This window comes from Numida meleagris, chromosome 7 (assembly GCF_002078875.1).
Source record: "Numida meleagris isolate 19003 breed g44 Domestic line chromosome 7, NumMel1.0, whole genome shotgun sequence".
Classification (NCBI taxonomy): Eukaryota; Metazoa; Chordata; class Aves; order Galliformes; family Numididae; genus Numida; species Numida meleagris.
In genome coordinates this window covers 1,334,010-1,359,712 of record NC_034415.1, presented here as the reverse complement: position 1 = coordinate 1,359,712, position 25,703 = coordinate 1,334,010, and the positions used below count along the sequence as shown (strand labels likewise).

Sequence of the window (25,703 nt, the reverse complement as noted above, 5' to 3'; positions counted from 1 at the left end):
TATATTAAAACCCAAGTAATCTGTTAGGTTACATTATGACATTTCTCTCAGAGTCTACATGTAACTGATTAGTACATCACTGCATGTCAATACAATATTATCCCCTTAAAAAGGTCATTAAATTTGCACTTAAATAACTTAAGACAAATCTAAACATTAGCAGTATTGCAGAATTAATACAATTTATTTGATCCACTTCAACACAAACTGATATATTTATATACAGGAATAAGAGAACAGTAACTTCTCTGAATAGATCAGGTTTGGGTCATAGTTTGCTCTTGTCTTAATTAAAACATTGAGTCCTGCCAAAGACTAACCATGTTGCTTCCCTTCTTCTCTCTCATCTCTTCCCCCTCTCCCCCCACTATTTCAGCTTTTTTTTTTTTAAACACTGTTTGGGAGCTAGTAAAACAGTAACTGTCATAGGCAATTTCATTTCTTAAACAGATGGACCACGTAGACATAAACAGGAAGATTCTAAGAAATTATTTTTGAAAAGCTTTGGTTATATTTAAGTATGTACAGGAATTAAGTGTACTTCGGTCCACAATTAACAGCATTTCTCCAAAGCTTTTTAATGAAATTCGAACTGCTTGATACGTGCATGATTATATTTCTACCTTACCCGCTACCATCTGAAAAAAAGCATTTCCACAATGACATACAATTCATGTTTCCAATGAGTTGTTTTACAGAGAAAAATTTAGAGACATTGCACATACGTGGAATATTTTATCACTTCTTTTCACAAACTTTCTTCTGAAGCCTTTAAGTGGTTAGACCCTTTTTAATTCAATCATTTTTAGAAACTATTAGAAAAAGGTTTCACAGTTTTCTAAAGCAATCAGAGTTTATATATAATCACAATAACTTTTATATAATTTATTAGGGATGAACATAACCTTTTGTAAAAGCACACATTGATTTTTTTTTCCCCCTTCTGTCTTCTATTTCCCCCCAAAAAAGCAGCAACTTTATAATTTAAAGTGACATTCCATTAGTCAGAAACATATTGTGTCCCAGTGCACTCACTGGAGAAGTCAGCTATGTAAGAATATGTACACATTAGACACTATTTGTCATTGCCAAATGCATCTTAAGCATCATCATTCCTACTCATCCTTAACGCAGACCGTATCCTTCGGTTTACTAAGGCTCTTGACTTCATCCAGTAGTCTTCTAGGTGTCAAAATATGCGTAGAACCTGACAACAATGACAATTTCAGTCTGATTTAGGTATGATTTACAAACATTCCCTCTTAAAAAATTAATTATATACAGTAAAAACGACATCCGTGTAACAATTACATATAGAGAAATAAATATTATACACACAAATACCAGCTACAGAAAAAAGATACATTCGCATTTTTTCTGTACCTGGCAATCAGAAAAGCACAACATACGAAAGTATTATGAATTGTTATATAAAGCATCATAACATAAAATTAACTGTCATTATTAGGTAGTGCCCCTCTTCCACACACCACAGACATTCAGAGGAAGCACCATGACTCTTGCTCTGCCCCTTGCCCTCAGTTAAATGAAGCCTGCCAGTATTTCAGGACCAGGAAAGACTTGAGGAGCAGAGAAGGAACGGCAAAGACCGCAAACTTGAAACTGGTGTCCAAACAAAGAGTTCTAGGTCCCTACTCTGTCTTGTTTGAATCACAGGCTTTTATCTGAGCCCCCTTCACTCTATCCAGTTGTCCCAGTCTGCAAGAAATCTACCCATTCGGTCAAAGTGTGAGTTAGTGGTGGCAGGCGTTATCCTAAAAATCGTTTAAATATCTGCACTGGACATTATCATGAACAGTACTTTCCTATAGAAACATCAGTTACAGAAATGTGGCTTTTATTGACTAACATTTTCCTGAAAATTTTACAGCAAATTCCTAATTCGGTACAGCCAAGAAAACTCTTACTACTGAAGAGCATGTAACTATTATTTCTCCTGTTCTCAAGGAGAGTTAGCTTCTACCTTGAAGGGTCACCCTCAAGTTATAAACAGAAATCTTAACTACTTAAGGTTAAGGCCGTCTTGAACCTTGAGTTTTAGTTGTGTCAATCCAAACAGTCTAGTATTCCTTGAATTTGGAATTCAGAATACCATTAGGTTTTCACTTTGAAGTAGCAGCATAGAAACTTGGCAGTTATTACCTTACCTCAGACAGCAGGATGACAAGCACAGCTACAAGAATCACTTCACAACAAAAGGAGAAACTGTGCTGGATTTAGTGCCACGTATTACAGTGGAAGAGACATGCACTAAACAGTTTTGTAAACAACTCTCTGATGAGGAAACAGTCTTGTAGTCTGGGATAACAGGCGTGTAGTTCAACTAATTGCAACTCAAAAATAGGAGCAGTGTTAAACCTGCCTCAACAACCACCATCGATAATAGAAATCCAACTCTCCACAATTGCTGATAGCAGATTCTATAGCTCAGAATCAAAGTTGTTACTGCTTTATGAAAACGTTTTCTTTCTTTTTTTCTTTTCATCTTTAAGTGGGTAGATCGATTAAATCCTTTTTGACTCTCAGGACTAAGTTTTGTTGCCAAAATATAGGCATCTCAAAGAATTTAGGATGATTTAGATGATCCTGCACCCAGAAAACTGCTGCCACTGGAGATGGATGTAGGTCTGTGTAAGGTTCTGTATCTGGGAGTTCTGATACATAGCACACCCCAATGTTTTAGTACTTAAATATAGACAGCATTACAAGAAGTGATTACTCGGAGCATAGCAGCTGATCGAAAAAGCACTTGCTGCCTCTGAAACAGTTGAAAAATTATTATTTCAATTACTGAGAAACTGAGAAATTACTCCTGCTAGCAACCCATGCATTTACAGCTATACTGGCAAATCCTAAAAGGATTAGGGAGATAGCTAGTTCTCAGGGAAAAAGCTTTTTCATGATGTGTTTTTATGTAAATTGTCCAAAGAAGCCATGACGAAACAGAAAAATATTGCAAAATGGACTAAGTAAACTACACTTGAAAAAGCTTTATCAATTAATATCTTTTTAAACAGAGGAAAAAGATTTCTTCTTCCTCCCACCTGAAGTGATTAATTTCGTATTACTTTACCAGCTTTCCTACTACTTACACAAGTAACTACAGTAACACGCAAGGGTAGCTGTGTGAGCCTATTTAATCATTTCTGCTATACATCAGGCTACTCTACTATCAGTACATTTCCTCTGATAATTCACGATATTCTTCTGTAGTTTTCAGTAATCATTTATTTGTCCATGATTAATTATTTATCCATATTTATTGTAAAAGACAGACCCAGACCTTCAGTCAGTCTAGACAGAAGTAACTTTTCAGTTCAAATGTCTAGTTTACAATGATGTATTGGCTGTAGCATTACTTTACTGAATCAACTTCAGGTAAAAAAGAAGGGTCCTTACATTTTTGCAGGAAAGCATTTATAGGCTATACACTTCTGTGTAAAGTAGATCCCTGCATACCACCTTTTTCCCAAGACAGGCTTACCAACGATAACTTCACAGGACTTGTAAGCTTGAGAAACTTCATAAGCGCTGCGCATCTCAGAATGTGTAATTCCTCCAATCACAAATACAATCAATCTCGCACTGCTCTTCCGCTCATCTTGGTAACTAGCTTTAGGTTTCTGGCGAGCGCTGGAATGCATTTCATGAGATTTATACAAAAAAAAGATCAGTAAAACTATCTAAATGATACACTTAATGAGCAGCAACAGTTTTTGTCTTGCAGTTCATGCAGCAAAATTTCAATAAATCGATAACTACAACAGTAAGTTAGAACATTACACAGAAGCTATTCTACTATCAAAAGGGGAAAATAAGTATAAAGCAAAACTCCAGTTGCTTCGCTACTAAGTAGCTTAATTCTGTCCGCTACCAGTTACAGTGGCAGCTTTCATCCAAGTTCATTCAGAAAGGTTAAAATTAAGTTTTTCAGGCTCCATGAGCAGAATATGACTAAGAACATATGTATTTGGCTGTTAGCAGGAAAGATTCAAAATCTAGTAAAAGAAAAAACAAAGCCCTTAAAACATTTTCTGCAGTGTGCGCACACACAAACAAATAGTAGATTCAAATTCAACTGTCAGCACTCCATCTCTTTGCTAGGTTGCCTAGAAGACTGTCCGATTTTATCAGCTTGCAAGACAAAGATGTGGTTACAATGCAGAGAGATGTGGGCTATATTTATGACAGTCAGCAATATACAGACATGTCCTTATTTGATCGTTGTTTTATGCAAGGTCCACAGCTGGTTCAAAGAGAGGAAGTATTTCTAGTAACAGCAATGTCACAGGTGTTTCAATTAAAACTTTTCTGCTTTGCATCATCCAGAACTAAACAGCAGGGTCTGCACGCTGTTTGGATTTCACTCAGACTCACAGCTGAAGAGCCCTGGTCCAAGCTCATTCTTTTTATCTGGTTAAATCTCATCATAGACCACCCAGCATCCAGAAGTAAAGCTGGGGGATTCTTTCCTTTTAAGTATTTTTGTAACAGAAATGCCAGAAAACATGTGCATGGGCTGACAAAATACACTTCACCTTGACATAAGCCTCTCAGTAGCAAAAAAAGTGGTGAAAAGGGTGTTAGGGTGAAAGAGTTGCATTCTAGAGGGTTATTTCATGAGGTTTATAGTATTAACGCTTCTGCCACAACAGAAGTCCCTGCTAAGTGCAGTGTTTCACAATTCTTTTCAACCTAAATTGCGTATCGGCCCAACTATATATGCTGCTTTACAAATCACTGTCTGCATACAGTTTAATTTTGTCTTCTCTCTTGATACCATTGTTATGTGTATATATCTGTGGGGATCCATCTCAGGGTCCTAAACTAAAGGAACTGGCTGATGTGGTTTTCAAGCCACTCTCTGTCATAATTGACAAGTCATAATTGAGCTGTCAGGCAGCGTCCCTGGTGACTGGAAAATGGGAAACACCACTCCCACTTATAAGAAAGCGAGAAAGAAAGAAGCAGGAAAAAACAGGTCAATGATTTTCACCACTTGGCCCGGGAAGATCATGGAATCGATCTCCTGGAAGATATATTAAGGCACAAGGGAGATAAGGATGTGATCTGAGCCAGCCAGCACGATTTCACCAAGGGCAGACCATGTCTGAACAATCTTGTGGCCTTCTACAAAGGAGTGATGGTATCACTGGACAAAGGAAGGGTAACTGATGTTACTCACCTGGACTCGTCCAAGGCCACTGACATGGCCCCACATCACATCCTTTTCTCTGAACAGGAAAGCAATGGATTTGTAGGGTGCAATATTTGGAGGTTGGAACTAAATGATTTTTACAATCCCTTCCAACCTAAGCCATTCTATGATTGTAATATTTCCCTACACTGATCATTATAGCGCTAGTCCAGGAACATAAGGACGCACAACAATGTGGTGAACAGTGGAAGTAACAGAACTACTTTCTTAAGACCATCTATCTTTAGCTTTGTCTTATATTTATTAAGGTGCAAATTCCAGATAGGAAGATACTGGTCCTGACATTCAAGAATTACTGGGATAAAGCAGGAAAGAGGGGGAAGGTACAATTTAGTAAGCTAGAAAAATTCCAAAATTGCCTCTCAATGCTAATAAGCTAACGACCCCTTGACATCAGGGTTTAATTACGGAACGTAATCATGCAAAGAAGCAGAGGTTGAATTAAACTTACTCAAATCATTTTTTTCAAGAATGATACCACCTAACACCATAGCAGAAATAACTGTCAGAAGAAATGAAAACATGCATTTTGCGTAAGTCACAGTACGATAATCCATTATTACAACTACTTCACACTGAACTAAAAGCTATTCAATTTTCTCTTACTGGGAACATCATAACTCACTTCAAAATGCAAAGCAAAGAAACTAAACAAAAAAAGCCTAAATCAACTACCCAAGGCTAAGAAGAGTTACTAAATTAACAATCAAGTTCAGTATGTTTTAGATGAGTTAAAAAACATAGTTTTACACTTAAATTATTACCTTATTTAAATTTTACCACTTAGAAAATAAACTTCCTTAATGCTTTGCAACATATGACAAAAATGTCAAGAAACAAGTAAATATACTTGTGAAGAAATTAAATAGTGTACCTCACTATTCCTGAACCGTTCCAGGTAGGAGGACACTGGGAACAGTAAGGCCATTCTTTTGAATCCAGTTTGTTTTCTATAGCATCCTGAAAGAAAAAACAGAGACTCACTTTGAAAAGCCATGGCAAACAAAAGCCCATCAAGTTTCATCTTCTAGTAAGGATGGCTAACTGGAATTCAATGACAACACATGTGATTTCTCAGAACAACCAGTGGCAACCAGCATCCTAACAACAGTGTTCTAATGTAGCAAAAATGCTACACCACATTATGCTAAAAATTGTTACAACGCTTTTGTACATCATTAGGAATTGGGAGTACACGTTAGTTCTTTCTAAAAAAGAATACCGATTTAATCATTCCGGTATTACTAGTAGTTTTTCCATCTGTAACTACTCTGACATATTCCATTTTTCCGGAGGACCACATCGGAGAAGTAATAGCCCCCTGAAGGGGCACTGGGTTAGCGTATCAATCACGTTAACAAAAATCTGCAAATGACTGCACTGGGTCAGAATGAAGATCTAGCAACCCCGTTATTCTGCCAGACATCAGTGACCAACTGATGCCAAGTAAAATTTTCTATCCTCTGCCAATCTGGAATTGAAATTTGCATTACTAATGGAAGACCTGCTAGAGGAAAGCCAAAACAAGAACAGAAGCAGCTAATCTCCAGATCTAGATTACACAGAATATTCCCAATGGCATGACAGGCAGTTCAAAAAATACTTACACTTCAGTTTGCTTTAATCTTAAGCCCAACTACAACAAGGAGCGCGGCAGTCTAGTTATCAAGAGATTCTAAGTGATTACTTAACCGAAGTAATTTCTAATATTACGGAATTTCAAAAGATTGAACAGAACAGCACACTTACACATATCCCTGCAACGCGCTCAAGAAATAGTTGGTCAAATTTACCTCCATAACATCTTTGATAAGAGGCGTCCACCTAGAGAGTTGAAACGTTTCTTCTGAGGAACGGTCCCTTCTCGGTTGTTTTTGTTGCTCAACAGCTGACTGAAGAGATGTTCAAAGACATAGTTGTATTATACAGTACATTTGGGCTTCATTGAAACTTACTGACAGTTTGCAGGAGGTGGGAAAAGTCAGTAGGAAGTTTTAATCAATTGCAATCATACCATTATATGATTGGTAATCTTTCTACAGGTAATCATGCTAGCAGAATTCAGGATGTACCAGAGAAACACCTTTCAGAGATGACTAATTGAGCAAGCTAGCACTTTCCAAAACCAAATAGCCCAAGTCACCATCTGATGATTTTAGAGGAAGCATTATAGGCATCTCTTTCAAAATTATTAACATGAATTGTTGAAAGACACGTCATGAAAACAAGAGCACCTAGTAACTGCTCGCTTCCAAAAATAGGAGACCTGATCAGCACTGCTAAACGTTACTGAAAGCTGTAGACAAGTGCTCGGACAGTAGGAAATTAAAAAAAGAAAAATCTTACTGAAGAGATAATAGGAACATGAAGGTATCTCCAGTTTCTTATCATATCACTATCACTTTCTATTTGTACATTCTGGATCAGTTTGTCCAAGTTCTCCTGGGTAGTTCCTTTGATATAAGAAAAACATATGACTTAGTTACCATGACTGTCACCGAGACTACTTTTACCTCGTGCATTCTGGGCTGTTACTTTTTCATTATTATTACTTGTGTTCGGTTCGGTTTTTATGTTTGTTTTGTTTTTTGACTAGCCAGTACACAGTAAGTTTTGTATAATCTGTATTTTAGATGAACACTTGATTCAGTGGTCCACTTTTGAGAACAGAACTCAATACTGTTACAGATTCTTGAAACCTACATTCTGACCATCTTCTATTTCTTTAGTACAAATTCTTCTCCACTTTCAGGATGCAATCGACATAGAGCTCCCCCTTTAACAGCTTCAGTATTGCATGAAAAGGAGAAAAATTAAGTTGCTGCACACATCCAAGCTCAGGAACAATGCTAAAAAAATATGGATCTGCACTTCTATTAAAACCCTTATTTCCTAATCAAGAGTATTATCTTTAACACCATATGTGGGAAGAGAAGCTACAGAGGATAGACAATATTTTTTAAACTTGGCCAGCTGCTTAACTTAAATTAAAAGATATTGGGCTCAAGTTTTGAAATGATGTCTCTAACACTGAGATAAAAAGCAAGGCAGCTTAACATACCATTTGTGCTGAAGATATACAGGAGAATAGCTCTAATTTTGTCATAGCTGTCATGACTTTTGCTGAGCAGAACTGGAAGGAGGACTCTCATTGAGTCTTTCACTTTTTGGCCTTCTGCGTCAGTTCCAAGAGCCAAGTCCTAAATTAAAAATAAAGCAAATCACGTTAGTGAGTAGTCATCTAAGGAACGCATAGTTTTTCTATGTTTTGAAATGCATTTTTATGAAACTGTAGGCCCCACGGAAAAAAAAACAGAACACAAGATGCACCAATTTAAACTCATTACGAATAACTTTTGACTTAATTATTTCAAGAATAACAACACTATAATAATACTACGTAACGCATTTAAAAATTTGAAACTCATACAGTTTGCACTGGATATTGGAAAAGCTCCTAGATTGTAGGTCAGGCAGAACAGATTGAAATTCTCTTAAAATGATAAAAGACATTCCATCTGCATAAGAGAGTAAGCCAACAGCTCAAATACAAGCAGCTACAGCCACTGATGTATCGGTATTTTAGACATGACCTGTCATATTATTATAGTTTCATTCCAAGCTACAATAAAAACAGTTCTATCCCCCTCCCCCCTCCAAAATTATGTTATTCTATACCCCAAAACTGTTTCAAAATATCAGTTCAAAAATATTTTCATCTGTCAAATTATAATGAAATCGCAGAATGGCTTCAATTGGAGGGAACGTTCAAGTTCATCTAGTTCTAACCCCCCGTCACAGACAGGGTTGCCCACCGCTAGATGTGACTGACCAGGACCTCAACCAACCTGGCCTCGAATGCGCTCCAGCACCTCACCACCCTGCAAGTAAAAAATTTGTGCTTGACATCTAACCTAAAATGGCCGTCTTTGAGCTTGAGTCTCCCTTCTCCTATCACTATCAGACCATATAGAAAGTTGGTCCCCTTCCTGCTCATAAGCTGCCTTCAAGTTCTGGAAGGATACAGCAGTGTCCTCCAGGAGCCTTCTCTAAGATAAACAAGCCCAGCTCCCTCAACCTCTCTTCATAAGAGAGGTGCTCCAGCCCTTTAACATCTTCATGGCCCTCCTCTTAACAGCTCTGCATCCTTCCTGTAATGGGAGCCTCAGGCTTGGACACAGAACTCCAGATAGGGCCTCACCAGGACAGGGTAGAGGTAGGACAATCACCTCCCTCTCCCCGCTGGAGACCCTATTTCGATGCAGTAATCCAAAATTCACATTAACATTAGTTTAGTTTTTAACTTAAGATTGCTAGTATAACTGTAATTGAAGCTGTAATTCAAACAGGTGCTTTTCCCAGATATTAAGAGAGTTTTCTTTGTCAGAACACAGTAGGGCAACTTCACCAGAGATTAGATAGAAGAAAACACAGAAGTAACCTTTATACAGATCAGCTAGATTCAAATGCAAAAAACTCTAACAGCAACTGCTTAATCATTAAGAATCTTGCACATTTAATTCCAGTATTACTACCTCCAGAAGTAGCTACAGGAAAAAAATATGCATACTAGTCTACCCATATACACTACATAGACATATACCCATATAGATATTTATGATATCATTCCATATAATTATTGTATTATATTTGTAACATAGTTAGCATATATACACTATTATATATGCATTTAGTGTATACAGACATATATACACATGTATTAAATAAAGTATAACTGTAGATACACTAGTATATATCAGCACCTATTCCTAAAAACAATCAAGTTCCATTTGCACCAGTTCCATGGGGTTACTGTTTTTTTTCTTTTCCAGCTTGTTTTTAACATACCTGTTCAGTTTTACAAAGCCTTTCTATGTTAGCTTTGAACTTGCTCATGCAGTCTTCTGCTATATTGAGATGAACAACTTGCTAGAAAACAGAAAATCCAGTGTCATAGCTTGATATGTTCAAAAAATAATAAGCAAGCCATCATTTTTATCAGTTACAAAATTCAGTCTTTCAACTGCTATTCACTATTATCACACATTTTCTGTATTTCACCCGTCACTAGAAGATCGACCCCCATAATACTTTTAAAACACTAATTGCACTGGTATCTTCAAGCCTTTGGGCACACAAGTAGTACAAAGAATTAAGCATTTTGAAGAATTAAAATGAAACACTAGGGAACAAGTTCTCATCAAAACTTTGTAGTAGATGAACATAACATAGAGAAAAGTTATATACTGCACTCAAGATGAGAATGACAGAATAAGCCTGGACATCAACAAGATTGTTATAGAGTACAAAAGATTTACCACTAAGCTGTAGTTATGAAATACTCCTTACCCTAGTAATCTCTTTACGGTACTGCGGCATCTTTTTCATTAAGTGGGCCAGACTGGATAACGTTAACTGCAAAGAAACAATTAAGTTGAGTTTTCGCCCCCCATCTTAGACATAGTTATTTCCCTTCCTGTTGCTGCTTTGCATTTTTCAGACATTGCAATAGATATAGGTTTATCTGTGTATATTTAGGTTTCTCTCCAATTCAATTTACATTAAATTGCACAGATCTAATCAGCTAATCACAAATTAACAGGAAAAACAACACTAAACAACTTACTTTTCCTTCTGTTGCTTTCTTCTTGGATGAAATTTCTTTCAACAACTTAGATATTTCCCTGCACAAAAATTGAAAGTAAGTAATCAGATACAACAGGACCACAGTTCTTAAGTATTTTCTTACAATCTTATAAGAACTGAGCAGCAAGAAGTTCTGAATGAAAGTATAAGCTTCAAATAGAAGTTTCACATAGAGATAAAAGCATTTTTCCACAAAGGAAATTGCAATTAGACAAGCTTTTTTTTTTTTAAATATTCCCACAAGTGACATAACGCAAATAAGTTGTTAGCACTTTTTGCCAAATCCCTTTGGATTTCACTAGTTTGCAAATATTTCCTCGGGAAATTATTTCACTTCAGTTTTACTCAAGAATGTACTGAGTGTTAACAGATCTGCATTTCTATATACATACTATCTTTCTGAAAATATGCTTTCTTCTTGGCATCAATTATTCACCAGTATGAAGTCTATTTTATAAGCCGTTTTCACTACTCCCACATCTTTTTTCCCCCCCACAGTTCAGTAATCTCCCCCCTACAAGAAACTTTCATCACCTGTACTTCTAGCTACTCGTTAATTCAAACACGTACTCAATTACATCCGCAATATGCTTGTGCCGAATCTTCACCCAGAGCTCATCATCTTCTTCCAGAATCGCTTCCTTTTCCTTCCCATCTGCTTTGTATCTTCAAAAAGAATATTCAGGTTGATTTTTTCTGTTGTTGTCTACTATTTACTCTTTTTCTTCATTCTAATAACTTTCTAGGGAGTATTAATTATTTAATCAACATACACTGTAATAACAGTAACATACACAAGTTTTCACTTAAATCAAGCTATGGCCTGAAATAGAATAAAATTTACATTTTACAGATCATATATTAAAATAAACAAGGAATAGATGAATTTTAGCATGATTCTTTAGGGCAATGCCTTCTGGATTTCTTTTTAAACTAACAGCAACTACGGTTTCAATGATACATTTACATGCACTTAATTACTCATCAGCTTCTAAAATAATTTTGGTTGTGAAATAATACATATTGAGATTATGAAGTGCAGCTTTTTGTACCAACCATAAAAAATACTCTAACCCTGAAGGAGAATTAAAGTCCCATTCATCCACAGAATAAATTAAGTAGTACAAACTACTTCACCAGTACAAGTAACGCGCTTCAAAGCATGAGAAGACAACTGTTACTTTTCTACAAACATAAGTAAGCGTACAGAACAAAAGAAAGAACAATCATACTACAAAACACTTGCAGTTACAGAACTCACGTAGATAACGTATGCAGCCAGAATGCAGAGAAATAAGAAAAAAAGTTACAAGATTAATTGTGCAAGTCAGATCATGGCTCTACCTAGAAAACATCCTCTGCTACATTCCATATACACAAAATTCTGTGACAGAAACACTAACTTAATATAAGTCAGAAAATAAACATTCCTGTTTGTTTAATGGAACAATAGGTTCCATTTGCTATAGTGAGTCATTACGATTTGCTATAGTGAGCCATCAGAAAGCATAGACTCAGGCAACATCTTTGGTGCCACTAGCAAAGCACTCAAAACTACGTTGCTACTCTGAGCAGTAATAAAATAGTGCATTTCAACTGAAGACAGCTTACCTAAATATGCATTTGGAATAGAAACATGTAAATGTGCAATGACTATACCAATTAGATGACTGGAGCTACCAAAGTGAGTGTTCCTAAAAAAAAGATAATGGAACTTCTTCTCCAAGGCTGTTGTCCTCTTAGTGGTCTCGTCTGCCTTACTAAACCAAGCAAGGCAGTCTGGATTCCGAATGTGCACTATCAGCGCTTTGAACATAATACTAGACTTGAATCAAACGTGTTTTTGAAATCGAAGAGTAAAAAAACCAACCACCCACAACACAGATTTACTTCAGCAGGCAAATGAAGTCAATGTTATTTGTTAGCATTGAGCTTAGCAGAAGTGTTAATTAAGTCCCACCTAAATAAATAACGAAGTTAATGAAAAGAAGTTACAAATCCAAGAGGATGACTGTTAACTGAAGCAATCCATACATACCAAAAGCAGCTAACAATACCTGTGGTGCAATTCAGCTAAACAATTCCATAGATATGGTCAAGAAGAAAGTGCTTAGATTAAAAAAAGTACTTGCTTGTAAGTATCATTCTCAATTGGTAGTAGGTCATACGCCATTGCCTGGAACGTGAGTTCGTGAAGGACAGTTGATACTGGGTCAAAGCCACGATCGATTATTATTAATTGTGAGTGGGTTTTAGCCTAGAGAGCCATCAAATAAATATTAAGTTGCATTGATTTTTGTACTGTCCGTCTTAAATTTACAGTCAATTACATCACTGCACACTTTTTTAAAACCTCCTATTGCTAAGTAATCTTTCTTAGCTAAAAATTACAGTCTGAATGTTTATCAACGTAAATGGAAACAAACATTTAAACAACAACCAGAAAAATGTTTTGAGGTAAATAGAAATAGAACACATAAGCAAGCTCTTAAGGTCTCCCACTGCCTATACGCAAATAGAGATGTGGTTTGTAATTCTGAGTCCGTTGTCTATATTCAGCTGCAATATAGAATGAATTCTGCACTAAGGCATCCAAACATTCATCCTAGGGTTTAGTGGAGTGGCGACAGCATCAGATACAAGTATTTCTGCAGCAGAGTGCAACCCCACCAAGTCCCAATGGTCTACCCTCTACTTCTGTGTAGAGGCTGCGGCCCATGATGTAGGAATACATCAGAATCATTATTTATGTGAAAGGCAGCATCTTTGTGGAAAGTAAATCCCTTTAAAGGAGCCACTTGACGCACGTAGTGAAATCCTTCTTGCAGAAATTCATGAAGAATGGTATTAAAACAGATGCTAGTAACTTCTCTTCGGGTCTGTACCATCCCTACAACTTTCCAAGAACAACTAATTTGTTCAGTAACATGCAAACCGTATTTACTTAAGTACAGTTAAGCAGCACAAATTGCTACCTCTTAGAAGAGGCTGTACATTCAGCTGTACAAACAGCTGAATGCCAATTACTTGCCTTTATTTGCAAATAAAACCTAGTTTGGTAAAGCCAATTCACAGAATATACTCCCAAAAGTTTGTTTTCCAGAAGCAGATATTTTAGTTCACTTTCTACCTTTATTTGGCTTTGCTCATCAGTTTTGTAGTAGTTCTCAAGTTTTTTTTCAACAAGCTGGGCAAGTTTGCTGGCATTATCTGACGGTGAGCTGGGAAGATAAGAGACAAAAGCAACTTAAATCACCTCAATAAAACATTCCAATGCTACCTTTAAAACAAAGCCTTCCTAGCCTGATGGCCCAGCACTAGATCTTCTCAGGTGTGGGAGACACGCACTTGAGGCAAGATGTGCCCCATGGTCAAAAGCCTGAAGGTACTGTTAAAAGCCCACAGCTTCCTTTGCCTACTTTCCAAATGATTACACTTACAGCAAATTCGCAGCTATCTTTAATTTTAAGCAGAACCCAATCTACACAGTGCACATTGCCTCTAGCAACAGCCGCAACTCCCAGGTTTTTCAGATAAGCACAGACATGCTAAGTAACTCCTCAACTGCAAAGCCAGACGGTACTGTGGCCAAAGCAGAGCAACACTCATAGCAGATCCATTAACAGGACACTCCTCAAACCATTACTGCAAGTCTCACTACTGAATATTCAGGTACCTACACATTTAAAACATTAGCAGCTGGAATTCTATGAATTCTAAGATTTTAAAAAAGAGAACTTATTTTCTTACAATATACTACAAAAGAGGGATTTTTTTTAACTAGTGAAGAGAGAATTGTTTTATTTTTCTCTTAAAAGAAACGTGAGTCTACTTTAGAAGTGAACCTTACAGTTCAGGAAAGCTCTGTTACAGGATCAACTGGGCAAGCGAAGTAATAGGAGACAGTACACTGGAGCTTCATGCTATATAGATCAATCATGAAATACAGCCAATTTATAACACAACAGTGTACAGCAAGCACTTAGGTTAACACACCAAGAAGTAACCCACTGCTTTGCCTACGCTTCGCAAATTCCTACCTTTCTACTGTGTGGAGAAAAACAAATGAGTTGTGGAGTGAAAGCAATTAATCCACAGTAAATAAAACCACTCTGTAGCCTCAAGCTATTATCAAATAATGTGGCAAAAGTGAAAGCAACTACACAAGTAAGACCCCTCACCTTTTACATCGTACTCCTGGATTCTCTTCTAGAGTGGCACACAAGGTAACAATTTGTTCAGCCATTGTCTCCATCACAGCATCTTTATCCTTTGTCTTTTCCAGAGTTGGACTGTAACAGCAGTAGAATGCATCTGGGACATTCAGAGTAAATACCTACATAAAGCAAAACCAAGGAGAAAACAAGGTATAAATTGTGCACTTTAAAACATCTGTTAAAAGAAAACCCGCTTGTATGTAAGTTTATACACTAAGTACTATGCAATTCCGTTATCAAAAGCCCAAGGCCTCCAAGAACTCCAGCTCTTCAAATGTAATAGACCTTGATGAAATTTATTTAATACCATACAGAATTACTTTTTCAACAGTTCAGTAAGTGGAATGCAAGCACAGAAACAATTCCACCGTCTGTAAATGGCACTTCTCCAACTTCAGAGGGACCCTTAACTACAGAGCCAAACAACTTCCATCCAGATAAAGATGTCCATTTCCTTAGAGTCGATAATCACCTGGACTTGGCCCAGAGTTCAGTCTGACTATTTGTTCCATCACCAGAGAAAGAAGGTCCAGGGATTTTGAATCAGGGAAAAGCAGTTTACATTCTCCATTCATTTTCTCAGGATTCAAAATATTCTCACAATTCAAAACAATGACAATAGAAAACTAAACTAAAAAACATGAAGAGACCAAGTGCTGTTCTGACATTTGACATGTTAATAACATTTCAAAAATACAGGAGAGACTTGTTGGAAAGCCATTTACAGTTAGTTCTGCAGTCCCCAAGAGCAGACATTGTTCTGGGGTTTGACTGCATTAGCAAGTATCAGAGTGCCTTTCAGCAGTATCAGATGATGCATACATTAGCAACAAGTTACTTCTCCACACAGCGCTCATGCTTTCACACTGACAACACTCGAGCTCCGGCAGTTTCCTTGTTTCCCTATCAGTAAAAACTTAAGTAGCCCAGATGTTAGAGGTTTTGTTTTTCCTCTTTTCTTAGGGACGTTTACGTTTTGTTCTGTTTTTCCTTATCTTCAGTTCTCTTCATCTGGTTGCTCTCCACTTCCAATTTTCACTGGGTAATCAGCTCTGGAATTCTAACTATTCCTACTTCTATGCATCAACCTACCTAAGTCCATCAAAAAACCAACACCTCACCATAAACAGTAACTAAATTTGCTGCTTCAAGGCAATCCAGAATACTTCCCTTCTCCTGAAGCACAGATTCCTCCTCTAGCCTCTCTGTGAGGATTCTCTGCTGCAACTAATTCCAAGTTTTGCAAAGAGGTCATACGCAAACAGCAAATCTCTGGGTACAAGAGCATTTGTTTTCTACCGAGAAAAATGAGCAAGCACTGGAAGCATGTCAAAATGGTAACAAGCCTTACAAACAGTTGGTCAGTGAAAAACAGAAGAGGTGATTTCAATTTATTTTCTGTTAAAATCAACAATCCTTGAAAACAGTCTTACAAGCTACGAAGCGTGATTGAGTGAAAGAATAAAACTTACCTGAGACTCATATGGGAAAAAGGAAATACTGATTTCCTTGCATCTCCTTATTGATCTGGCGCAGGAAGACTTAATTTTATTGAAGAGGTTGTCGGGGCAAGCTAGAGAAAAAGACACTAAGCTAAAAATCTTCTGCACACATTCCAACTTGAACTTAAGTCATTTATGAACTCACAATATTCAAAACCTCTTGAGTAAAACTTGTTTTCCAAAATGATTATTTTTTTCCATGTGCTTCTAGTACGACTTTTTTGTAGGTTCAAATTCTGATCCCACAGCTCACTCAACTTATCAGTTTACCACATCTTTGAATTCTTTTTTTCTTTCAGAACAGTAATTAACAGCCATTTACAGTAATATAAGCAAGCTGTTGAAACTTCTAGAGCAAAATAAGATTTATAACCAGTGTTTTGTGTTTGAGACCTCTTTTTAAAGAAACGCTGCTTGTCATTTTTTGCTAGCTTTTGGCAGGTGAGGTTAGAGCACTTGCTAGCAGTCTACAACAGCGAAGGATATCAGTTATAACAAAGCAAAAATTCCTGCAGTTAGAAGAGAGAAAGCATATCCCATGCTACAAGAAGGTTAAAGGAAAAAATAGTATGTATATATCAAACATGAAACCACCAATATACTGAAACTGAAAATTGCAGAAATGCATTCTACTGCATTTAAAGGCCACATTGGACCCCAGTCAAATCAAATTTTAAGAACATTTGGATGACAAACACTACACAGACTTGAAAGCGACAGTAAAAGGTATTTCTCTCTCTCAATAGAGAAGTTTCAGCAAGAGCTCATGCTGAAAGCTAGCCAACATACAGCAAAAAAGACAACATAAAGAAAGAGAACAATATATTTTCAGTAATACCAAAACCTCCTGTACCAGCATCAAACGAAGCAAGATACCAGGAGACACTGATAGTCATTTGATAGCTGCTATGAGAAAACACACTTCCTTGAAACATCAACATAATGATTCTATTCTGAAATGGAAAACCTAATTACTGAAAACTGCTAATTGGATGAATAAATGGTTTTGTAATGTGATTTGAGTATAAATTAGAGCCAAATAATTATCTGCCTTCATCAACTAAGCTTCTGCCAGTGACAGCCAGACAGAAGCAGACTCACAAGGGCAGCTCATGGCACACAAAGAACAGTCCTCCCAGAAATAGAGAGGAGAAGGGAAGGGATCCACCTGATAAGCTTGAATCCTTTAGAAATGCAACTTACGTAACAACATAAACTAGCAAACCCCTTAAAGGAACAGCACAGAAGTTGGCCTTTCTTTCACTCTAAGCTGCTACATATGATACAGAGTAAAAATATACAATTCAAACACCAAAACACAGTGAGAATGGGAATAACAAAAACCAAACAAGAACTGCCTTTCACTTCGGGTTTGAGAGAGACGTTTTTCCCTTAAAAGCTAGGTTAAACAAGCAGAGCAACTCCTAAGCAAGAGATGCACACCATCCACGAACACGAACAGAAACTGCCAGGATTCAGTGACATTTAGTTTTAATGTCTGCCTCTCCATATCATTATAATCACAGACTGACTGCAGAATAACATGCAGTCACATGAACTGTATCTGCACTTGGCAATTAACATCATCCATTCAAGGGGTGCTTAGGTACCATGTTGTCCTTTCTCCCAAGTAAGGAAAGAAAGAGCTAGTTCACAGGTCTGAAGTAACGAGCTACAATAACTAATGACAAAATGTTCTTCCATTAAAGCAAATTCTCATGCATCTATTTTTTTGAATGGTTTTATTTACATGAGGTACATAATTTTACTCAATTGCTTCCCTCCATAGCTTCTGACCCAGAAGAAACCAAGATACTTTTAAAATAAAACTAGATTACTAAAGTTAATAACTGAGATAGGGAACGATCAGCGTTGGAAAATGGAAGAACTGAGCATTGCTGCAGCACCTTAACAAAGTTGTGACAACCGAAGTATGGTTAATTAATTGAGTCTCAAATCCTGCCTGAAGAAACAGGACCCAAATATTATGCAGTGTGCTACAAAAAAGATAAAAGAATAACTTATTTACTGTAAGAGTCAGACTACAACACAAAAGCTTACTTACAATCAGTGAAATAGACGTATGCTGCTTTGTATTTGCTGGATGATTTGCTGATGAAGTCATCAATCAGACCATCTACAGACTTGGGAGGGGTGGGGGAGAAAAATATCATTTATTTGCCTTTCTTCGTGAACCTAAGTTTCTCCCCTCTCTCTTCCTACACTTGTAATAACCCAGTCTAGTTTAGGAATATTGCAAAGCAACTTAAAAAGAAAACCTTGCGTTTTTTGTCTTTAATTCAAGAACAAAATTAATCAACAGTGACAAAAAAGTCAGTCATGCACCTCTGCCAAAATCACTCCGGGAACCAAAGCAGGACACCTGCATCATTTTTCAACTTCAATAGCACTGAAATCTTTTCCTCACAATAATTTTTACTAAGTAGCAGCAGTCTCCTGTTAGAGTCATTACTTGAAATTGTTTAACCTATTGCATTATTACTAGATGCAATGTCTTTGTCAAGGAGGTTACTAATTTCTACACAACGAAACACTCTAACTTCTACACAATGAAACATTGCTTCTCTCGAAGAAAAGTTACACTGTTGGTTTGGGTTTTTTTGTTTTTTTTTTTTGAAGTACTGACCTTTTTGGTTGGAGTTATGAAATATATTGCTTTCATGTGTGGAACAGGCTCCCGATTTTTATACACGTTCTCCACCACTACAACATAAGAAATACTACATTTTGGTATTGAGAACATTACGCAACTATAAAAAAATACATATTTTAGTGTAAGGTAATAATAATAACGGAAAACAAATTATCCACAAAACTCCCATCAAGTATTCATCTCCTGCCCATAGAGCCTTGATTTTTGTTAACTAGTCTATTTTTTACTCATTGTTTTAAATACAAGTTAACACAAGACTTTTGCAGCACTTATCCTTCTGTCAACTCAGGTTTAGGACCAAGCAGATTTTACACCCCACAGAAAAGGATGCTCAAACTACGGGGAACAGTGTGGGTTATTTTGAGGAGAACTGCCTTATCAAGATGATTCTTCTTCCAGTTGATCAAAGGAGAGGGACAATGAAACCATGCAGGGCATCATCTTGGACTCTAGCCTCTATTGTACTTTGTTTGCCCATTTCCTGTGTACTTACTCTGTTTCAGTGTAATTGCAGCCACAAATTAGACATTTTCAGCAAATCAACTCTTTCATTCAACACTTACTTTTCTGTTTAAAAAAATCACTACTGTATACAGTGGTGCAGTACACTAGACTGAAAATGCAGAGAGATTCATGTTGCTCAGTAATTTTGAGTAAAAGAAAAGAGACTAAATAACATCAGATGTTCCGATGTGGAAAGATAGGTTCTTTTCAACAGTGTATTGAATGAAAAGTAAGGGTTTCATCCTGATGAACAGAATACGTGCCTACTGAAAGCTTCTCACAAAGGATAAGTAGAACCTACTATGATTAAAATACACTCAGAAGCGTAAACAGCTTTGCTACCATTCTTCTAGAAGAATTATGTCATGCAGAATACATGGAACAAGAAAAAGCATTGTGAAAAACAATACTGAATGAAATGGCATACCTTGAGGTTATAAATTAAGCATCTAATCATGCTATCTCTTCTTTAAGCAACCTTACTACACATGTGCAAAATAACTAGTTCTTAGCAAAGTGTTTCTCAAAATATAAAACTAGAGCTAATTAAAAACTAGATTATTTACATTTTGTCTAACTGTTCCAATTTCAAAAGGTATGCTTGGCATGATATCCTAAAAAGCATTACAGAAAGGCCAATGAAGAAAAAAGTGCTTTAGAGCAAGAAAAGCATCAGGTTTTGGTTTTTTTGTTTCTTTTTTTTTTATTGTAGGGAAGGAATGAAGAAGAAACCAAGTTTACTGAAGGAAAAACACTTTTACAAAACGCATGTAGAAAAGCAGTCTTATCTAAGCAGACATACTATGTAACTGAGATCCATCACAATCCATTTGTTGACACAAGCCGCTTTTGACAGTGGTCAACATCAAGGAACATCTGAGCAACTCCAGCACATGAAAGGAAAAATTCTACTAGAAATTACTTCCCAGCTACAGGGAAATCTGACAGTTACTGTTCGTGCTGCTGACAGTTTTATTCTAGGTAAAGTAACAATCAATATCAGTTAGTTTTACACTTCTTTAATTATGGAAAAATCTCATTTTGTGAAGAAGCCATATATTTCTATGCAGTATAGAACTCAAATTTAAATTCTCGCCTCTGCATCGCATCCGCTTGCAGACATCCCTCAGTTTGTCTATTGTCTCCTGTTTTTATTCTTTCTTCAGCTCTTATGTTTCTATACCTTCATATTCTAATTCTGCTGCCCATGAGCACAAATGTATTCAAAGCAGCGGATACTACTCCGTTCATTTAGTTCTTTACTAGTTACATAGTAACTAGTAAACTTTTAGTTGACATAGTTCATTTCATTCTTTACTGAGCTCTTGAATCCACTTCAGTTGACAGATAACATCCTGAAGAAATCTACCACTTCACATATAACATTCTTATTTTCCTGACATTAGCAAGCAAACAAAATAAACCACATCAATAACCATAAGCCTTAATACAAACTTCAATTTTTTTGAAAAAACATTTTTAGATTCTAAGCAGAGAAGCATTTCATTTTTTCATTCAAATAAATCAATTGCAATTAATTGATTACTCCAAAAGCCAAAAACCTGCTAGTCTAATAGCTCACGGTTATTTCTCTTCAACCCCCGAATTAAGACAATTTCTTGTACGAGTACCATCAACACAGTTCTTTCCCTTTTTCATATCAGGACATGATGATCCGTGTATTGCAAACAAGTATGCTTACCTGTGATACCCTCTGCCAGTAGATCAGTCATTTTGCAGCACAGTGACAGTAATTTAGTAGTGTAATCATCTAAAAGAATTACCTAAAAATTTTTTAAAAAAATCAATTAGATAAATTGATTGGGTATAGTAAAGCCATATTATTTCTTTAGTAACTTGGCTTGAAAATTTGATTCCAAAATCCATTTCTTTACTCTGTATCTTTATCATCTACTTTCAGAAACTGTAGTAGTAGTAATAGAAAATTAATCTTTAATAACGTCAGAAGGCATCTACCTACACACAGGATTTCAGAGGATTAACTGCATCTTTAATACGTATGTTGTCCCCAGTCTTCCTACTAGAAACTGCCTCAAAACTTTCTCTTCAAGACACGAGTCTTGAATTCCTGCCTAATTTACTGTACAGCCTGTTGAAGTCTATCTGTTCTTATTCTAGAAGTGTTTTACAGCTCAAGCAGCTTCTTTGTTCTCCCACCCTACCTCCATGCTTCTTACATTTTTTAGCAGGCGATAATTTCTTCCAGCTAACAGAGCCTCCTTCCTTCAGACTCACAAATAAGGCTCTTACCATTCCCAACCATTTCTACTTATCTTCTTGAACCTGAGAATCTACTAAAAAAAAAACCCACAAGATTCCTCTGTATTTTGTATTACTGCTCATGTACTTCCTTATCTCTTCACTTCCTCACGTTTCATAAGATACGCATACATTTCATAACAACTCAACAAGAACCATCAAAAGAATCAAAATTTTAAGAAGTTCAATTAATTACAATCATTTTAGTCTCAAAACGAAAAACATGACAATGAATTTCAGATACACAATTAGCCACACAAAATAAAGAAGTCAGTTCATTTTTCTTCCCAATCAGTAATAATTGGCTTAAATCGCATCAAGAAACATAAATTAGAAAGTGTTAAAAAAGAAAAAGCCCCAAAAGATGGACACCAAAACACACCGTGTAATGAAACTGAAACAATCAGGAGTTCTCTCTCCTCTTCTATCCTTTAAGAAAATCTCGCAAGAATGACACAAATAATAATTAGATGACTAATATGGCCAAGCGTCATTCAAAGGCAATTTAGAGAACCCCAGGAATCTCTGGGCTGCTTTAGGGCATCTACAGCAACATAATTAAGAAAAACAACATAACAGCTAACTCACTACAGGACAAAATGGAACAAAAGTTAAGTTACACACACACACTGGAAGATATTTAGAAACATTTTAATACAAATGAGAAAAAAATTGAACACTTGGATCAAATGATCTTCTTGCAGTCATTTTATCTGTACTTTTTTTTTTTTTTAACTACTGGTCATGCATCACTAAAAGCGGCACACACATTAGTGGCATCAGTCTCAAGCCCTGCCTGTCTTGTACTGTTGCATCCTGTTCCTCATATCTCACACAGCAGTGTCATTTCCTCCTGGATACCACTGAAATTAAAGCATCAATGTGAAGTTCTAGAGAAATGAATGAAGTAACAGAGCTGATACTCTATTATTTGGAAAGCAAGCAAAGCTTTCAGCAAAAAAAAAAAATCATCCATCAAACGATAATTATACAAAATCATACCTTCCATTCATCCTCCTTCCTGCAGTCATCAAATATTGCAGATTTCAGCTCTATAGACAGGAAGAGAGATAGACAGGTTAGCAATCAGAGGAATCAAATTGTTCCAAAAAAGAGTTGTAAATTTCTGCTCAAGTCACACTAAACGATCACAGTTCCGTAAATATTTCACGTGGTGCTGGGGTTTTATTTCTTTGCTTTTAAGTAAACTATGCCGCTAAATAGACAGTACGCATGCAAAAATTTAAGTTAGTCCTTAAGAAATGGTCGTCCCACCCACACATTCACGAGAGGCAGACCTATCTACCAGTACATGCAAACTTAAAATGTTTGGTTTCTGCTGGAATTCTAGAGGGAGAACGCAAAGGAAACCTCAGTTCATTCAGGAAATAAAAGTTGCCTTAAAACAGGCAGCTGTTATTTTCACTTGCTATCAGAGCTTTGGGAGAAATGTTGACTAAAAAGCATGTAGCAATAATAGCTGTAGCGCATAACTGGATCCTGGCTCTAAGAGATCACCAGAACTAGAAGCTGTACCTTTGTGGAGGAGCAAAGTCATCAGACTACCAAAAATTTGATCATGTCAGTAATAAAAATAAGTTATTAAGTCAGAAAAACAGGGGAACTGATGAGCCGATACTTATATCAACAAAAGAATTTTACAAGTCCGATTACTCGTTCCCCAGAGAACAGTATTTCAGATGTTGCTGCTAACTGGGCCTAACTGTCTCAGTTAAACACCAGTATAAAGCTAGTAGTAACAGAAATCTAATACACAAGCTAGCAGGTTCAGCATCCATTTTGTGACTCCTGCCAAGTAAGAAAACTGACAAGAGTTCCAGAACAGCAGGCGCACGTACAACAGAAAGTACATCTGTTTCTTCAGTGTTCGTAAATATTAACATCTTCACTTACATTAAAGGCCCTCTGGCATGACACTGTACCTAATACATCCAAAACTCATACCCAAACCCAGTGCGTAATACAGGCCCTTTTTCCCTGCCATGTTTGTACTCTGTATGTTTCTTACATTTTTTTCTAGGTCTCTACACAAGGTGTGTGAACTCATCTGGATTTTCTTTTTTAGCTTTGTGAAAATTCATTATGCTTCCTATTTTCTGAGAACGCTCTTACCAGTAAGTCAGTGTCGATCATTACACAGAGATCTTTTTTAGTAAATGGAGAGCCTGAGAGCATTGTCTAAAACCTCAAGTATTGTTCCATACAGTACTTTCACTTACTTGCCTACAAAATAACCCTAATCATAACAAATGAATAATCCCACAACTTGATTTCTATAATCAAAAACATAAATCAGCTTCATCCCATCGGGAAAAAAAATAATTATTCCAAGCTACCAGTATAGCAGATACAGTGTACTTGTCCCTGCAACACTTCAAATTGCCATTTATTTTGTCCCCACCTGCAGCTACACGCCTGAAAAATTCACTCTGGCTTACAGACCCTCAAAATCACCTCATTTGTTTCTAGCAAGCTATCATAAGCCCATGCATAAGTAGTGCTCCATTCCTTTCTATGGGGTCACTTCATTCTTCACACCAACCACCTACCCCATCCAATTCATTTAAGTCATTTTTTCTCTACGTAAGAGAATTAGAAAGTAAAATAACTAGACACAATCAGAAAGAATAACGGACTGCTATATCTCTGTGGTGAAAAACGTGGTGAAAACACAACAAAGTTTATAAAAGTAGACCATGCTGTACTTCCCGAAGGAAGTACTTGGACTGCAACTTTCACCATAAGCAAGTGTTTTGGAAAACAAAGTTGCTAAAATGCTGAGTCATAAGAAGTACCTATGGTTTCAAAAAAAAAAGTAAACAAGCAGCTTATTCTTCTCCTCTTTCCCCCCTCCTTCTTTTGTTATTCTCTCATTGAAATACGTGTGAACAACACAACAGACGATAAACTTCGATGAAATAACCTTTTCCACACAGTTCTGCTTGCACTCTGTCTAAAGCTTTCCCTTACAGAAACAACGCATTACCACAAAACAACAGCTCCTAAGCAGCACCATCCAACAGCACAGACAGGGCACTCAAACTTCCCCGCCCACCCACGGGACAGGAAGGCACGGGCACCTCCTGACACACAGCCTGAACCCGCACAGCTCCGCAGGGACTCCGAGAGCCGCTCCCGAAGCCGGGAGCCGCGCGCAGAGCCGCCGGCTCCAAAGTAGGAGAAGCCCGCGGGAAGGTGACTTCCGCTCCACCTCCCCAGGATGGCGGAACCCGGCCAGGTCCGCCTCAGCTCGCCGGGGTCCGAGCCCTTCCCGGCCGGGCCGCCCCCACCCGCGGCGGCGGGGGACGAGCAGCACGGCGGCCGTGCCGAGCTCCGCACAGGAGCGCCCGGACCCGGCAGCGCTCTCCCGCCGCCGCCCAGCTCCCAACGCGACCCCGCCCCGCCCTCAGCTCCGCCAGAGCAGCGAGACCGCCGCAACACCGACCCCCGGACGAGAGGCAACGAGCAGCGAAACGAGACCCTCACTGACTCACTCTGCCACACCAAACTCTTCAGCCCCCGCACCGCCGGCGCCATCTTGCTCACAGTCCCACCCCTCCACTCCCGGCCGCGCCCTCTTCAGAGGCGGTGCCGGCCCGCGCGAGCCGTGCCCGCCCCTC

The 25,703-nt window shown here is 37.5% G+C and overlaps 1 protein-coding gene across 2 annotated transcripts; it reads right to left on the bottom strand.

The window, feature by feature from the left end:
• STXBP3 (syntaxin binding protein 3) lies at positions 157-25,699 on the bottom strand. 2 transcript variants are annotated; one of them, XM_021405352.1, is made up of 19 exons: positions 25,578-25,699; positions 23,065-23,114; positions 21,485-21,566; positions 19,252-19,328; positions 18,670-18,748; positions 16,575-16,675; positions 15,067-15,221; positions 14,016-14,106; positions 13,018-13,142; positions 11,456-11,551; positions 10,866-10,923; positions 10,589-10,654; positions 10,088-10,168; positions 8,301-8,439; positions 7,586-7,692; positions 7,033-7,131; positions 6,114-6,199; positions 3,506-3,654; positions 157-1,207 (listed from the first exon to the last, which is right to left on the bottom strand). In XM_021405352.1, exons 1-19 carry the CDS (start codon positions 25,618-25,620, stop codon positions 1,116-1,118), a joined length of 1,776 nt encoding a protein of 591 aa, XP_021261027.1. In that variant the 5' UTR covers positions 25,621-25,699; the 3' UTR covers positions 157-1,115. The 2 variants fall into 2 exon arrangements, with proteins under 2 accessions (XP_021261027.1, XP_021261028.1); XM_021405353.1 differs by lacking the exon at positions 25,578-25,699 and adding an exon at positions 25,529-25,547.